Source organism: Orbicella franksi, chromosome 3 (genome assembly GCF_964199315.1).
Source record: "Orbicella franksi chromosome 3, jaOrbFran1.1, whole genome shotgun sequence".
Classification (NCBI taxonomy): domain Eukaryota; kingdom Metazoa; phylum Cnidaria; class Anthozoa; order Scleractinia; family Merulinidae; genus Orbicella; species Orbicella franksi.
Window position 1 is genome coordinate 29,730,892 of NC_138147.1, and position 18,573 is coordinate 29,749,464.

The 18,573-nt window shown below is 38.8% G+C and overlaps 1 protein-coding gene across 1 annotated transcript; it reads right to left on the reverse strand.

The window, feature by feature from the left end:
* Positions 1-333: 333 nt before the first annotated feature.
* On the reverse strand, positions 334-18,229 carry LOC145481837 (ephrin type-A receptor 7-like). The gene is made up of 18 exons (XM_081460386.1): positions 17,459-18,229; positions 14,645-14,794; positions 13,448-14,108; positions 13,056-13,103; positions 12,012-12,374; positions 11,261-11,466; positions 10,984-11,047; positions 10,194-10,302; positions 9,216-9,289; positions 8,161-8,337; positions 7,725-7,835; positions 7,099-7,286; positions 6,386-6,505; positions 6,040-6,110; positions 5,561-5,601; positions 4,801-4,897; positions 3,812-3,911; positions 334-3,255 (listed from the first exon to the last, which is right to left on the reverse strand). The coding sequence occupies exons 2-18, from the start codon at positions 14,777-14,779 to the stop codon at positions 3,193-3,195; spliced, it is 2,628 nt and encodes an 875-aa protein (XP_081316512.1). The 5' UTR covers positions 14,780-14,794; positions 17,459-18,229; the 3' UTR covers positions 334-3,192.
* Between the last annotated feature and the right edge of the window lie 344 nt (positions 18,230-18,573).

Consider the following 18,573-nt stretch of genomic DNA (forward strand, 5'->3'; position numbering starts at 1 on the left):
CCGTCAAAATATGAGTAATTATGACGACAACCCTATGACCCGGGAAAAAATACAAACAAATTGAAACGAAATTCACCACTGACACCTGGTATATAGCAGACACTTTGAACCCGTTTAAGCTTTTATCGTTGACGGAAGTGAAGTAAAACACAGTTCTTCATTGCTGGGTTTTAAACTTCATAATTTGCCTGCTTGCGTGTGCAGTAAATGCTTGACTTCGTTCCGAGGCTCATTAACTGAGGGCAAACTTTTTATTACGGGTTTAAGCCTCCAATTTCGTAGAACATGTCATGTAACCATGGAAACATGGTTAAAAAGAGATTTGTGGGGAAGAAACGACACCGACTAAGCGGAATGTGATTAAACATTGTGTCAGGAACTGATCAGTGAGGACAATCAGGGTATTTTTATTATTCACTGAGGGTGAGAGCAACAAGAGAGTTGAAACCAAACGACACGTGAGCTATAACAAAGTTGCCACCTTTTAGTAGGTCTAAAATTTTCAGTAGTAATTTTCATAGAACCAATATAAAGATTTCGTTCGAAGCCAAAAATAGAATGCTAGTTCTAAAAATATCAAAAATACCTCTGCCTTTTTTCTAGAAATCTTTTGAACACATTATCCTACCCGCCTCCTACAATGTTTTTATGATTAATAAAAACCATATACATGTATACAACATGAGTGAGCATAATATATAGATTTAGCCAACCCTAAAAGGCGCGGAGCTGCCATAAAACACTTATTTCAGTACTCAACACAATAACCTTATTTCATCAAAGAGCATTTAACCAAACCGAATGAATTGAACAAACAAAACAAGGAAATCTCCATAAACAAAATACGCAAATCACTCCATGCAAGTCTCTTTTAGCAACTGTTGTGTGCTTTTTTAAAGGAGAAGTTCACTCCAAAAAGCCTACTTCTTTTGTCTTCTCCTATAGCAAGTAAACATTCAACTTTTCCATTGACCTAAGTTTCAGCCTCTGAAGTGCCCGCTATCCTGAAGAATTTCGTCTCGAAAGAAGCGACTTCGGAGGCCTCCATTTTTAAGCTGCCTAGCAGCCAGGCCGTGGTTATATAATCTCATTCCGTCCGACTCGAAATTGGAGGGAAGGAGAAAAACCTGCAACTGACTTGGCATCCTTCACAAGATCAGCAAAATCTATTTCTTCAGCTAGCGATTATCCACGTCGCTATCTGTAAATGCTACCATTTCGGAGTTTGGAGCATGTTTGGCTCAAAATGATATAGCTCAAGAACAGCCATAACCCTGAGTAGTAGTTAAAAGGCTCATTCGAAGCCATTTAGACAAAATCTCTTGGACGGACTGACGTCACGAAAACGCGGCCTGGCTGCTGAGTACTGTTCAAAATGGCGACAACGATGTTCGAATTTTGGGCTTCTTTGGAGACGAATTTCATAAGAAAAACCTGCACTTTAGAGGCTGAAACTTCGGTGAGTTGCTGAAGTTGGTGCAAGACTTTTATTAGTGTTGACAAAAAAATATACGTTTTTTGGATTGACCTCCTCCTTTAAAAAGCATTAATTTCTCAACAAAAAATCGCCGAATAAAAGAATTTTAAAGAAAATTCGTTTAATTAACAATTATTCACCGAAGTGGAGGTAAATATCTATCACTTTCACCGACACTGAGGTGAGTAATTGTTTTAGAATATACCACACAAGCTGAATAATTAGCGGACCAAAACGTTATTTTATGTGTGACAAGCGGTCGGAAGTTTTAAAATCTCTCGCGCCGGCTGCTCGGAGGTGAATAGTACTTGCTAATCACCTCCGAGTTGACCAATCAGAGCGCGCGAAAAGCACTATTCACTTGTGTGGTATATACTGATATTGATTATTATTCAAGATAAAGCCAAGAAATGAATTTAGAAGGGGGAAACATGCAAAATTTCAAAGACGCGCGGTGTTCAAGTTAATTATTCACGTTAAAGCGCAATTTGAATATCAATTTTTGCTGACAGCATTGCAGTCATAGCTTTATCTGTCCTATATGATCATCAAATTACCAGAAATTCACCAATAATCATTTCACCATACCGAAGGAATTGAAGAAACAAAATGAGGAACTCTCCATAAAAAATATGCAAAGAAATGCATTTAGAAGGGATTAATAAGTAGATAAGTCCTTTTCACGCAGCTGGTGAGAGTCGTAAGCAAACGTGACCAATTTTAGGAAACACGACGGCAGTTTCTACAACAAAAAGTCGCTCACCGCAAATCGCCTCAGTCTGCGTGAATCGCCCAGGAAGAAACTTTCAACAAACGCCAACGTTGTGAAGACTGTAATGAGCTAATCTTTCGATAGATCAACGAATAAACCATTTTTCCACAGTGTTTACCGTTTTGTTATTTTACTACACATACGAAACAAGCGAACATTCTCGAGTTAATCTTCACTAGGCAAGGTTTTTATGTCTCTCTAACCCCTGATATTCCTCATCGGTACCTCTTAAAACACTGTTTGGAGTTTCTTTTTTTCCCTTTTTAGGCCAAAAGAGGTAATATAAAGGACCTTCAAAAACTCGCGCACGCGCAGAGCAAGTGGCGCACGTACAGACGTTGTACCGACAAGCATGTGACAACCAAAACTTTTCAGTTCGATGGGTCACCAAATTTTCTAAGGTATATGAGGCTCCGGCAGGCGAGAGCCACTATTATTACATGATCTGCCTAACGTATTTCGTGTGACACTCGCGCAAACGACGTCTTCTATTCCGTGTTTTGTTATGTTCTAAGTATAGCATTCTTTTTTATATCATAAACACGTAAATTAGCCACAAGTCTCCGGGATTTTCTGTTTGGATAATGCTCTCCACTGGATAAATCCCCATGTATTTAGTGCTGGGATAGCAAAGTTTGTGTCGTCAACCTTTCTCCAGTGATTTACCCGTTGGATAGCGTTATCCCCACTCAGAAAGGGTGCCGCTTAGACATTATGCAATATATCGAGCCTTCTGTCCAGGAAGTAGCTAATGTTTATCATGCCAGATCGGATGAGAATTTTTGCAAACAATCTGTAGTGGAAAAGCTATACACGGTTTCATTAGCAATCGATTTGATGGGTGTTATTAAACTTTTTGAATAAAATGAAACTTGTCAACATTATATTTCTTCAGTCAAATGACGTGTCTTCTCCAAAAATTCACGATCCTTCGTCAATCGCTCTACGTCACCACGTCAAAATTAACATAGTCCTTGTCATCATAAACTTCCAAATTCACATATGTCTGCAAATCAAAGAATAGATAGATAAAGAGATTAGACCTTCGACCTTTATGAGTCTCTGCTGATCAGTGTAACGGTTAAGGGAGTCAACACCAGTGATGATACAGTTGTATCGTTCTTCTCTGACTGCCAGTGTTTCATTTTGGGCCGAAATCCGTCAGTTATTTCAAACTGTTTCGGATAGAGTGGTCGAGTTTTTGTTCCTGATTCAGGCCGAAGCTTCTTATTTGTTTACCACCTAACATTGATGTGCAAATGGGAACGCAATCGTTGTTTTTGACAGGCCGCGTTAAGACTAAAGTACGTTGTTAGTGATTTGGTAGCAACATGTCACCTCAGGCCCAGTGAAAATTGGCCGCGAATATCTCTAGCTCGACTTTGTTTTCGTAGATATGCTTCATATTTACCCTCTCCTCTCTTACTCCCCAAAAGGAAAGGTTTATAGACACTGTGGATAAACCGGCCACATAAATTGCTCAATAAGACAACAGCTTAAACAGTGAGTGCCCATTTCTGTTGTGTGTGCTACACTGACATATATTAAAGCCCTTTACAAACCTTGTGGTCGTCCAGAAGTCTTCTGATCGCAGAGCAAAGCCATCGGAACGTTGGTCTCTTTTTAGGCTGCTCTTCCCAACACTCGGTCATGATGGAGTACCTGTAAAACAAATATGTATATTCGTTATTTGCCGGCCGGTCCGTATTGGGAAAAACTGCGCCTAAGGGCATGATTTTTACCAATACGGACCGAACAAGGCCGGCAAATAACGTGTTTATTTTCTCTCTACGGTATTGCTTTGAAAGCAACTTTTGTGTTCAATTTTAATTAAAACTGTTGAGTTCAAATCTGGCGTACGCCTGCGTTTGACATTTCGGGCACAAAAAGCCGGTAGTGTTTGCAGAGTTTGTAGGGCTGATTTTAAATAAAAGTGACACAGTGTAGGGAAATAGTACGTTTAACAAGGTTAGTTTTTGGCCGAAAATGTCGCTTATGTAACAAAAATAGATGTTAATGAAAAAGAAACGCACGGCTTGAAAAATCGAAAATGGCTTTATGTGCTACTTTCTTTGACTCTTTGTAGAATGTTTACATTATGCGTTGTTTTATGGTGTAACAAAAAGCCCAAAACGTTGCCAAATGTGGAAAATTTCGGAGCGGTCCGTAACCGGGGTCCGCATAGGAAAATCTGGACCGCCGGAGCGCGCGCGATTACCCAATCAGATTCAAGGATTTTGGAACCCGGACCGCTCTGAAGCTGGAAGAGAAAATAAAGTGTATTATTACGACTGCATTGCCTCTCTCTCGGATTTGCGACCTATTTCTGGGTTGATTTCGGAAAGCCTACTGAAACAATTTTAGATGGATTTGGAAATCTCAGACTAATGGTTTGAGAGCCAACCGCATTTGGACATAAAACACTGAGGATGGAGATGGTGTAGAATGTACATGGTGACACTCCAACACGCTGGTTTGCAGTTTTCATTTCATTTTCCTGGTTTTCCCATAACTACAGTTCAGTCAGTGAGATGCAATGGAAGCCACTCACAGTTCAGCAGAGATGTGTCTTGGTCTAGGCATTCGGTATCCTGTTTGCAACAAGCCAGCCACTTGTCGAGAAGGTACACCGGGATATGGTGATTCACCTTAAAACATTAAAACATATTTGATAACATTTACCACTTTAATGACTCATCCCAAGGGAAGCAATTAACTTTTTTTTCCCAAGAATATCAAGGTTCGAGACTTATGGAAAACAAAATGAAATGGTTTCGCTTAAGTCCACGAGTAAACAAAGAAACTGAATTAGTATACATGGATCTAATGCAAAATGGTGGTCGTCAGTCAGCATTCGATGGCAACAATGCTCTTTTACCCTTACAGTTTCCTTTTGTTACCTACTTAGAGGCTTTTGGCGGGAAACACTTTTCCTATCAAAACGGTAAATGTGGTTCAGAGATATCATTCACCAATTACAGTGGAGGATATTTCACCTGTAACCAAACATTCATCACAGCAGTCTAGTTGTTTTCACTTTGTCTTAGCTTGTTGCGTTGCATTATCATTCGAGACAATTCGATTATCCTTTTTGGTTATTCACCTACTTTGTCAAGAATCAGTTTACTATACAAGATTATTCTTTTCCTGTTAAAAGTAGACTGAAGTATTGAGAGCAAAAATAATATACCGCTACTGTATATCAGGCTATGGTTTCCTTTAAGCATCCCCTGACAATTTAAACTGCATAAACAGAAGGATGTGAACGGCGAAGCTGTGTTTACTGGCCTTCTGACAAATATTTTACTTACCAACAGTAAACACCTCCCACATTACTATACCGTAGGACCATCTGTAAAGCACAAAGTTTGTGATTTCAGTGTAAGACTTCCCACCTTTCAACATAATGCGGTGTTCTGCATCATCATTCATCGATATTACGGCTGCTCTTTTTAGAGTTCGTTACATTACATACGTAGCTAACAATATGCTTTATTTTTATGGATGTATTTTCCGCAAACAAAGAGTATTACGGGTTGGTGGAAGTATGTATGCCATTCTATAACACTTCTTATAACATTCTTATAACAGAGACAGTGACGAAAACATCTTTAACCGTTCGGTATAGACGCATTACAAAGGTTACGCTCTTTTTCATGAAGTGTGGTCAACAAAACTTTCACATGATGAAATTTGTAAGGTTGTTTACAGTAACTGGTTATTAGATAATAAAAAAAGCATGAGGGCTGGTAAAATATGACGGCTTTATTAAACTAAGGCTTGAACTTACACGTCACTCATAGTTGTAGATTCACCATAGAAAAGTGACTCTGGAGGCATCCACTTAACTGGGAGACGCGCCTTAAAAAAAAACAAAAGAACAAACAAAATAAATAAATAACGAGGTACCGACGATCAACAGAACGAACGAACGAAAAACGGAAACTGAGGGAAGAAATGAAATAATAACTGCACTATAAAGAATTGATCAATTGATCGCAAAGTCGATCAATTGCTTGATTGATTGATTGATTGATTGATTGATTGATTGATTGATTGATTGATTGATTGATTGATTGATTAAATTATTTAGCTGCATCTGAGCTTAGTTTAGGGCGATTTATTTTTGCAATCACCTGAGTTCGTCTCGTGTAAACATCTTTCTCCAAACCACGCGCCAATCCAAAGTCGGAAATTTTGCAGACTTTGTTCTCACCTACTAATACATTGCGGGCGGCTAAGTCACGATGAACAACCTGAAACACAGAGCAACATGAATCTCTTTCAAGATCAGCTACTCATTTCTCCTGAATATCAGGCACGAGTCTTGTTAACGCCAACACTGATCCTAGTATTGTAACTATATTTATATATTGAAATAAACGAACTGTATGTGATCCTGGTTGATCCATAATCTGATAATAACGTGAGTTTCCGAGTATGCTTGCAGACTTATTGACTAAAAAAAAAAATGTACTGAAAACATCAAATGTCGGACGTCCTCTCTGTCTAAATCTCTCCAATGTTAACTATGTTATCTGCTAGTGTTGCTTCGTGTTTGGTTTTGCTTTTCTAGCTAGTCTTCTGGTAGAATATTGTTTCCTTCTGTAGAGAGTTTTTACTAGCGAGGCCAACGATCATGCAAATTTATTTAGAACAAAAGAAAGTGACTACATAACAAAAGAGTAAAACTCCCACAGGATTGGTTTGGTTCAACAACATGGCCGCCGTTTCATTATTTTGGGATACCAATATGGCTGCAGTGATGTCATGTGAAAACACTCAATTGGAAGGAAACTTGAAATGACTACTTCATCGTTTATACAGTACTACTGGATTAGCGGTGTACCTTCATTGTTGCCAGATAGTTCATACCATCGGCTATCATCCAAGCAAAAGATACCAGATCTTTTTCAGTGAGTCTGGAATTTGGTCTTTTCTCCCCGGTGTTGTACGTGTCCTCGTGTCCTCTGCTCTTGCGCAGGTATCCCAGTAAATCACCGTATGATAAATACTCCAAAACAATCAACATCGGCTCTGGAATGATAAAACAATGCAAAACTAAAACAACACTCACCTGAAGTTAAAGTTTGCTAATTAATTCACCGATGAAATCTCATGCGATAACTTAAGATTGTGAAACAAATCCTACAATTTATGATGATCATAATCTAATGAAAGAGCGGTGGTGATATTATGAATTCATGTAGGTGACTTAATAAAACAAACATCACTTTCTAGGTAGGCCTAGTATACTCGTAATGTTACATCAAAATCACGTCATTCAGGGATTTCTTGTAAAGTATTATTGGCTATGAGCATTCCAACACAACTTATTCATCTTTCGGTAAACAGTAATTCAAACCATATTTCTCTAAACGCAGTAGAACCCTCCCTTTAGAAAGAAAAATAACAAGAAGAAATGCTTACATTAAAAATAAAACAACCAGCAAACTGAGATTAGCATGAATGTACCTTTCTCAATGCAGCAACCAATCAGTCGAACAACATGAGGATGAGGCTGCAAAGATTTCATGACGTCTAGTTCACTGAGCATGTCTTGTAAGTCCTTCGGTGAAGCATTGTCTAGATCACGGGTAAAAAGTTCTTATGAGTAAGAGGTTTGGTTGCTTCTTGAGTAAACGACAAATTTGGATCAAGGGAGAGCAAATCCTGTTTCCACAGATCCGTCAACTAACTTCTTTAGTACAATCCCGAGAGAAAAAAAAATTATCCTGCGGCTATTCTAAGTACACTTCAATGCCATCAACGCAAACAATACTTATTAGCTGAAGCACTGAGGATACTGCGAGTGATGCCGTTAATAGCTGAAATTTGAAAAAAAAAAAAAAAAAAAAAAGTAGACTTATTGATAATTATTAAAAACTCATCCGTCAAAATGTATAGCTACCTTTCAGGCTTTTTACTGCAACTTCTAAATGCGAAGCCCCGTAGATTGCCTTGGACACCTGACCAAAGTTCCCAGTCCCAAGCAGTCTCACTAACGTTATTTGGTCACGGTCGAGATTAAAACCATCACAGATGTCGTCGCTATTTTGGTATGCAGCCATTGACAACATCGTAATATCTAAAGAAAACATTGACGCCTTTTGAAATATCAGCAAGAATAAGCCTTTTTCCTTTTGGAAGTAAATGATTTGTAAACTGTCATAAACGTCACCAGCGGGTTTTTCTTCCCATACTGGACGTCAACAAACGCCAACACCAACCAGGTCTAACGACCAAAAAGAGGACATCAGCTTACCGTTAAAGGCTGGTTTTCACTAGCGACGGAGTCGAATTTGGAGTCGTAATCAGAAACGAAGAGCAATACGGTCTAGTGAAAATCAAAGTGACGGAGTTGGAAGCAGAACACCAATTCTGCTTATGACTTTGTCGCTTATGACCTAGTGAAAACTACATTGTCGGAGTCAGAAGCTGAAGCGGAAGAATAAGCCAATCACAGTGCTGAATACCAGGCCTTGTGACTGGTTTGTTCTTACACTTCTGATTCCGACTCCGACAATCTAGTTTTCACTGAATCATGAGCGATGGAGTCGTAAACGGAATCGCAAAATTGGAAATGTTCTGATTCTTCCGATTCCGATTCCGTCGAGCTTATGACCACGCTTACGACTCCGATTTTCGATTATCACTAGGTCGTACTCTCTTACGACTCCGACTACGACTCCGACTCCGACTACGACTCCGACTACGACTCCGACTACGACTCCGACTCCGGCTAGTGAAAACCAGCCAATTTATCATCGCTGAAATCTTAATTTAATATTTCTGTAACACTCCGGAATCGAAACGGAAAAGGAAATGTTTCAGAGATATTATCCAGCACATTTTCAGCAAATTGATCTGATGTAGTCACACATGGAGAATGCTGATAACGAAGGAAACTAATTATTTACTCCTTATAATACGTTCGACAGTGCATCCGCTAAGATCTAGTCTTACCATCGTACACTCTGACTCCTGATTCAGCTCTTACTGGCAATTTGTTTTGTTTTACTTCCTCTTGACGGCACCTCCTGTTTTATTCATGTAAGCAACGAAAGTTACATACAATCAGTATCCAGTATTTTATTTTAATTACAAATGACTGACGAGAGAAGTAGTTCAAAATGATCATCCATTATGAAAACCTGCTATCTAGTATATTGACAACGACTAACGTCAGCATCATGTAGGTAAAACGTCACACTGAAGGTGACAAAACAGTTACTAGAGCGGTTTCTGTTTGAGTGTCGAAAAGTATAATTGCTTTTGCACTTACTACGCTACGCGATGGACCTAAAAGACTAGTGCACCTTTTTCATCCAATGAAAAGTAAAACCGAAACCAATCGTCACTCGTTCGCACGCGTATTTCCGCGTCTTACTTCGAGTTTTCATTGGTTCACTGCATTTTCGAACTCTGTGTCCTTTGTGATTGGGTAGAGTGATCACTTTGGTTTGTTTTTACGACACTCGGTCGAAAACTGCTTTACTAGAGGATGCTTTATCTCCACTAGCACATAAGCATGCTAAAATCAGCGATAAAATCCGAAATGTGACAATAAATCGACATATGAGGAACTCTTGCAAAGAGCGAAACTACCAACGCTTCATACGCGACGATTGCAAGCCATTGCAATCATAATGTATAAAGTCAAAAATGGTCTGGCGCCTCTTTACACCTCGGAATTATTTGTTGTTACCAATTCTCAGTATCACCTTAGAAATTCTGATTTTACCATACCCGGATTTCGGATTGTTGCTCGTGGCAAATATAGCCTGACTTATTTAGGCCCTGTCATTTGGTCCTAGCGACTTCGACACGTTAATAAAGTTCTTATCTTATTTGTCTTATTACATGTCATTCGATTCCATCATTGATTTTTCCATGCTTATGTATTACCAAACCTTTGCTTCATGATAGTTACTAGCAACCTACCTTTTGAAGATTTTGTAGCAGGCGAAAGAAACGATCAAAACTATCAATAACCCAACAAGTCCGACAAATCCGTAAATGATGTTTAGGTACATTGCAATCTTGGAGTCTGCTGTAAGGAAGAGATATACCACAAGTCTTTTCATTAATGCACCGACTTATTTTGTCATTTTTTTCGTGAATCATTAATGATCATATCAAACATTACCTGCTGCATTTTTTTATCGTGAATTCCTGTTACTCAAAGCCATGTCAATTACCTTCAGTTTCTGGAGCTGTTGTAGCAGTTCAAATTTCAAAAGAGACAAGTATATACATAGGCAATAATTTGGTGCTAATGGTAACCTTGAAATATAACCGACAGAAAAAAATTGACAAGAAAAATCAATGGTAAAGAAAGAATTAGTAACGCCAGTGCTCCACCTCCGGTACCGAATGCAATTAACTTCAACGTCTTCGATTCATCTGCGGTAGCAGCCAGAAATTACAGACATTTATTCAGTGTTAATCAGTCCTGAGATGAAAGATATATCAACCAGTCAGCTTATAACTCTGAGCTGAAATCAAAGTCTATGGCGACCTTACGCTTTGAAAAAGCTTTCTTTTCCTGTTCCTGTTTACGGTGATCATGAAGTGAAATACCCACAGCTTTTGTAAACGTTTTTACTTCAGGTGATTCATTTCTCTGCTAGTTTTCACAAGACTAGAAGGGAAATGATAAACGTAAAATTATTTACTTGAAAGAGCAGGAACATGTTATGTTAATCCTAACTTAACAATTTAACAAACTAACCAGCTCTTAGCGTAAAAGTCTTCGCTCCAGTAGGTCCTTTACCGATGTTGTTTATTGCAAACACCTGAGGAAAAAAGACCAAAGCGCCTTGTTTAGAACTTTTACGGATTTTATTTTTTGTCTTTTGTTTGTTTGCTTGTTTGTTTGTTTGTTTGTTTGTTTGTTTGTTTGTTTGTTTGTCTGCTCGCTTCCTTAGTATAAAACTCCAAAATAGCCCTTAATTGCTGACGCGGTAAACTGCTTACTCAACCCGGTTACGAATTCAAATTGTACCTACCTGGAATTCATAAGTTTTTCCCGCCATTAGATTGTCAAACTGCAATTCAGTTTCCTGTGTAGTTCTTGACTTGATATCTGAAGAATCATCTTCTTTTATGTATGTCACGTGATAATTTTTAATGACGCCATTCTTCGCTAGTAACGTCCATGACACAACAACGGCTTCTTCCGGTTGTTCAACCGATACTTCGGGTTTACCAGGAACTATATTGTGTAGAATAAACCAATTAAAAACATCAAGTTCCAAGAGTAATCTCTAAAACCTTGAGCACAGCAATTTTAGCACACTCAACAATTTTACCTTCCTCCGACTGGTGGAGAGCAGAACGATAAATCTTACATAGCACTCTCAATATAAGGAGTCGTCCATTAAGTTGCTATTTTAATATAACCAAGCGTATCCTATTTACTAAATTAAACGTCAGATCGCACATAAACGTCGATTTCAAATATGGGCGAGTCGAGGGGAACAGTTTTGATTTATATTATAACTTTTTAACGTCACATTATCACATTTGCCGTGACGCTGTAATGTTGCATACACTTGCAGTAAAACCGATCTCTAGTATATCTTTTAAAACAGTTCTTTCATTTGGGAAACTTTTGGGTTCAAAGCAAAGCAAAGCAAATCAAATTAATGAAAATCTAAAGGCGTCTTATCTGAGTGAGATCTATCTATAGGCAGGGCAATAAATAATATTGATTAATGTGACATTATAGTGCATATATTGTAAAAATCAAAAACTTACTTGATCCATTAGTCCTTACGAAGAGTACTGCATAGTTTCCTTCAACGCCATGTCTTCGTTTCGCCACTTCACTCACTCTGTTTTTAGCGTAGATGTTAAAAGTGTAATTCACAAATGACGAAAGGTTTGTTATCGTCACCTCTGCCATGTCTAAATCTTCCTTATATGGTAAGTAAGTGACATCATTTCGGCACTCTTTATCAACACACTCGTTGTCGTCGTCATTGTCACATGGCTTACGACAATCGACGTCATAGTACACATGAGTCCGGTCACCGGTTATAGCAGGTGGCAGCCATCTTAACTTCACTACACTTTGGTTAACGAATGCAAGAGTAATGTTCCTCGGGACTGTTGGCAGAACTCAATACAAGAAAATTCACCCACTGATTAGCTAGTATTTCAGATTGCAAATGAATAAACTAGGCATCCTAAAATTAACACTCGAAAGAGCTGACGCTGTAAGTAACAACACTTTTGCACGCCTCATCTAAATACTCTTTGTCGTCGTCATCCTCACATGGCATACGACAATCAACGTCATAGTACACGTGAGTCTGGTCTCCGGTTATTGCAGGCGGCAGCCATCTTAACTCCACTGCACTTTGGTAAACGAATGTAACGTTAATTTCCCTTGGTATTGTTGGCAAAACTAAAAGCGAAAAGAGGCTAGCATTTCAAGATACTAATGAGTAAGCAACTACGGCATGCAAAAATTACCATAGTGTTTAAAATACAATTTGTGAAGAAAGGGTAGCTAAGAGTATGTATTGGTGTTTATAATTCATCATAGAAAAAGCTAACTGTTCTCCGAAATTCACAAATTGAGGACAATCCTATGCATTACTAAAGTAACGGATCTCGTCATTTTCGGATTCAGCAGGCAAATGGGGCTTCTACTTTCGGGTGACCCCTTACTTCCCAGGGTACCGTAACTTTCGGGGGACTGTTTTATTCGGAGGGAAGGAGGGGCGGGGGGGGGGGTTGGCGGCGTTACTTTTGGAATTCCATGGCGTTTCAAATTAAAATTAAGGCATTTCTTACCAGTACAATTAAAGCCTGTCTGGTCGTTGTATTTTCCATTTGGACAATCTAAAACAAGAATGCAACTGAGGTAAGAACAGCAGAAAGGGAAATAATATCTATTGTACAGGATTGAACTTGTTAACCAACACATTTCCAATGATTGCGACCAGTTACAAGTTCCACAGTGTTTTCACTGCATTTGTAATGGAGCGAAACAGTACACGCTGGTTTTCCTTGATCTTCTTGAAAAGAGATACTGAGCTCAATAAAAGTGTTGCTTCAGTATTCCAAAAAGGAATAAAGAAACAAAAAAGCCATCCAAGAAAATAAAATATGATATCTTTGACCACAACAGTTATGCAATCATATGTACTTTTTCAGGCTGATTATGGTAAATGCAACAACGTTACCTTCGCATATCCCTTGATTATTCTGCATATCTTCTTTACAAATACATCTTCCTTCAAGTCCAGTGGTGTTCCACTCGCCATTACTTTCACAGTGAACGTACAAACTGCCTGATACTTGAACGGTATCTTTGTCACAGTTTCCTTTAACTCGAACGGGTTGCGAATCATTTGCTGGAGCTACAGTTCGTGGTAGTGACATCAAACTGTTACTGAGTGTTTCATCTGGGCAAACGTTGTAAGTCACTTTAACAGAGAAGAGAGTACTGCAGGCTCCATAATTATGGAATGCTAAAATAACATGTTTTTCTTTAGCAAGGACGCTTATTGTTTCAGAAGTGATTTTATCGGTAGTCTGATTAATTTCTGCTATTCTTTTATACGCCACTGAGTTACTGAGAGGGTCAGGATAGAGACCTTGGTCTGCAATAAACTGGTCTGACTGGTGTACGAATAAGTCAAAAACATTCACGCAGTAATATCCTCCAGTGTTGGGGAATTTAGAACAACTTTTGATGAAGTACCGGACAGTGATATCGATCCTGTTAGCTTCACTGACTGTGATTTGATCACTTAATAGCCAATTGTTTGGCTGGGAATCAGACTGTTTTAAGTCAACATCACATGCTACATATCTTGGAGGAGTAGTAGTCAGTCTTTTCCACTGAAAAATAAAACAGTAAAAATTAACAAACAATCAATCAGCCAATAAAAACAGAAAATCAAATACCTGTCAGAGCATTTACCTATGTAGTAAAACCCAAATGATTTTTTTCACAGTTTGCCTTAACCATTCAGCAGAAGGTTGAGTATAAGCGCTTGTGGAACAGTGGGGCAAGGCGGTTTACTGCTCTGGGAGGCGATTGGAAATAAAGGGAAAGGCATTTATTTAACAATTACTTCACGAGTGCGTGTTGGATAGGAAAGAGCGCCGACTTGGCTATATTCATTTCATATCCAACAAGCGCGAGTGGAACAATTGTTTTATTAAAACAACCTCAAAATATAGACAATTAACATAAAATAAAAATAAGAACGACTCCAAAAAATTACGCGTACGTTTACCAAATTTGTAGAGCGTGGTATAAATGCTCATATACCAGTGATGACAAAGCTAGTGGAACTCTTGAATTGCATTATCCAGTGATCCAGATCTTTATAATAAAGGACATCATGGCAAAGGTTAACTTTCAAACTTACCCCTAATACCCCAGGCTGCTGTTTAATAATCCAACGCCAGTCGTGTTTATCTGTATTTTCTAGTTCCCTTTGAATTGCTGACACCAAAGCTAGAAACGTCAAGGTGGGTAAAAAAGCAGTCCAAATATGCCGCATGTTGATCACTCATAACTAAAAAATGAGAAGATGACTAATTTTTATGGTGATTCCCTCATAAAAGAACCTGCCATAGATTTCCGATGAAATTTGGTATGCTGTTGTTACAGGACAAGGAGATACATAAAACGTAGTAAAACGAGGGGGTCACCGTGCTTGTTTTCACGCCAAAATGCTGACAAATACGGTTATTTAGGTGACTTTTGGTAATCTCCGTGGGCAAAAAATAAGCTCGATTATTTTTCAATGCAGCGTGTTATATCACACAGAGTTTGACTTTCTTTGATTGTTTATTCATCTGCGTCCCAAAAAAAAAAGTTTTCAAATACCCTGCACTTTTTAATCCTTTAAAGGAAACATAATTTGAACATGTGCTGTTGGACCTGTTATGTCTCCCTCTAGTATTTATTTCATTTGCTAAAAAAGTAGATGGATTTCTGCTAATTTTTCTCTCAGTTATTGAGGATATTGTTCTCATTAAATTTATGAAATAAAAGTGGGGGTCACCGTGCTCGTTTAAGTGAAAAGGAGCATTTATTTCGCTATCGAGCTTAGTTTGAGGGAAATCTCTCACGTTTTGTACGCGCCCGCGCTCATGTGCGCGCGCTAATGACGCGAAAATCGTGCGCAGTAGGGCTGCGCAATGCAATACTAAGGAATCACCTTTGGAGGCGGTTGCTTTAAGGGCCTGTTAACCGATCTTTTCGAGCCGTTGCTAAGGAAAATTTAGTCTCATCTAACCTCCTCATTTTTAGTTAGTTCAGAGTTATTTCATGTGTTTCAACTTTTTCATGACCAGTAACACTAGTGATGACGTCATCAGGCCACGCCCATGGTCATGTGACTAATACACAAAAAAATGCAAAGGCTCCCAGGCAAATTACTTTCTCGGGATTTTTTTCATTGATTTAATATTTTAATTTAAATCTTCATTACGCTATGCATCGATTTTGTTTCATTTCTAAAAGGTCAGATTTGGAGAGCATTTCAAAATATTGAAAAATTCGTAATTTTCTGAAAAAAGTATGATTTCGAAAAAGGAATGCATAGCTATGTTGCCAACGTTGACTTTAATCGAAATTCGTCGAAAAAGGCTGGATTTAATGAAAAACCGCGTTTCCTTTAGCATTTAAAGAAACCGGAAGTGCGCCCGATATCTATTGGAAGTTACCCTACCAGCGCGTGCGCAATTGACACTACCAGCGCACTTCGGTAAGATCAAACAAAGCCACACGGAGTTTGTTTTTCTCTTTCTATTGCTCTTTTTTTTCTGTCTTTCTCTTATTTTGTCTTTGCTTGTACTTTTTTTACTTTGCATTTTGCGAAGCACAAAGAAAAACATCTAAAATGTATGTGAATTTGCAAGTTTTTGAGTTATTTTTATTTTCCGTGCTCAGGCTGACGTAAGTGACCGGAAGTGAAATTTCACCTCCTTAGTAACGCGTGCGAGCGCGCGCATGAATCGGTTAATGGGCCCTTAAACAAGATCAAAAGTCTAGAAACTTGTTGTTTAAAGGGTTAACTGAATAACGCTATCCACCGAAGAAATCACTATCACAGGAAAGTGCAGTTTGTTCTGCCAACACTTATCCACGACATATTCCGCCCTGTGGATAGCGTTAGTCACCTTGGGATGTAAATATCCTGTCCAAGGGGCGATTTAAAGAAAAGGAGGAGCATACCATGAATACGTCCCTTACATATATGGAGGGGTCTGCAGTGGCGTTATACATACATGCCATCTGACAGGATGCGGAAAAAATAAAAAAAAATTATTCGGAGATTTTCGAGGGAAAAATACGTCGATTATGCGGAAAACACACTGGATTATGTGGAAATTTTAATGGTGAACAAAATTGATAATAAAGCCTTTCCAGTGTACCGAACAACAGTGAAACGAAAAGCACTTCAAAGTCTCACCCACAGTTCAAGCTCTGTAATAGAATAAACTTATTAAACATCATGCCTGCCAACTTTGACATATGCTTGATCTTTTTCTCGTATTTATTGACAGGTATTTCTTCATTTAACACAGGTTTTCCGTAGAATTTTGCGTGAACAATGCGTTGATGCGTTCTTGGAACATCCGTAACTTAGTAATCAGGCATTACATCGGGCGGGAAATGTGGGTTGGAACGTGTTTCTGGAACCCCTGGACGTTACAAATTCGTCGCGAACGAAATGGCATGTTTTCGTCGCTGTTTTAGAAAAACTACTTCAAAATATAGTCAATCTCTTCGAACGCTTCCCTTTGCATCAGCGAATGTACTCAACGAAAGGTAAAGGCACGAGGTCGCAGATTCAAGTCTGTCCATCATGAATTCACCAATCGCAGACTTTCTACGCAGTGTAGTGGGGCCTGGGAACTGCTAACAAACAAACAACTTGAAGTCGAGATATCAGAACCTGCCCTATGCGAGCAGCAATGACTACGCATACAGTCACGCCATCACAGGAAGCGCGGGTTCCTTTCCCGAACAGCGACTAAAACTGTAACCTATTCATACAGCTAATAAATCCAGCACCGTCGCAGCTACATGTACACTACCGCCAGTTAGCGTTCCCTTAGGATTTTATGTTACTACAAAAATATGGCTCCCGAACGCGTTCAGCTTGAGGTTAAAATAAAATAATGATTGCGTTTATGTAGTCCCATTTCTGAGGGCATCATTAACTCACCTTTGGACTTATGCCAGGCGATATGAAGTTAACACTTGGATAACTTTCTAGTACTTAGCAACGTTCGACGGCCGGGTGTTTAAAACGAGCAATCACGAGCCCATTTGTGACATTCCTTACATAAGAGAGACAAGATTTATCACTGAACCTACCACGGATTGAAAATCACGACACATCGCAACAAGATTAAGCTCCAAATTTGGCATGGACTCCCTCGATCTAAATCTTCAAAAGGACACATGCATGAGCGAAGCCCAAAACCACCATCGTCTGGATGCAGAATAGAGACCGAAATATCTGTCTTCAACCAATTCACCTGATCTTGCTCAACTAATAAAAACCGTAACTTGGAGGACGTTTGTTCACTCACGGTTCTACTGCTGATTCTTTAACTTGTCTACCTTGAAATTTGATATGTGGTTGATTTACCTTTGTATTTTGTAGTATTTAATATACTGTAATTCAAGTTATTCCCTCCTATGTAAATTTAGTGACGCAATGCAAACATCGTCGCCTAAACTCATTGCTGAATGTGGTAACTGAGCTGGCAACGAGCCGTATTGTGGACCCTTATTTTCCAGTATTGCACGGCATTACTTCAGCTAGTAGTAGCCAAACAATGGTCATTTGGATGTTAAAAGGAATATCAGTAGACTGATGGTAAGTTCTGACGAAGATTACAATCGACTGAAATCGATTTTCACTGAAGCAAACCGAAAAAAATAGCATTTCGCAAATGTCACTTATTTAACTGACATTGTTCTTTACAGAAAGCATGCATGCTGTTACATTGTATATTACAAAATATATACATACCAATTGGTGATCAACCATCGATCTATCCGGTTTGATTCATGGACTCTCTGAAAGAAACACGAACACAGTACAGAAACTGTCTGGATTCTACGGTTGACCTGGTGTGCGCCAATTATATAGAGAGATGCAATGAATATGCATATGTATTAAATACTAATAATTTAGCAAAGAATGATGTCACGGTCAAAACTGAAGTGTCAGTTTGCGTGACTGAATTAGAGCGGAGGTATGGCGGCCCGATAAACGCCAAGCGGAGCATGCACACCACAACTACAGGAACAGAACCACATGCATGCATA

Bases quoted from the DNA above. Each gene is read 5' to 3' on its own strand.
- LOC145481837 (XM_081460386.1), bottom strand. From the start codon at position 14,779: ATGCGGCATATTTGGACTGCTTTTTTACCCACCTTGACGTTTCTAGCT. The intron at 11,048-11,260 runs GTAGGTACAATT...TTTTTTCCTCAG, and splicing joins GAAAAACTTATGAATTCCAG to GTGTTTGCAATAAACAACAT. The intron at 5,602-6,039 runs GTAAGTTCAAGC...TGTGCTTTACAG, and splicing joins TCTACAACTATGAGTGACGT to ATGGTCCTACGGTATAGTAA.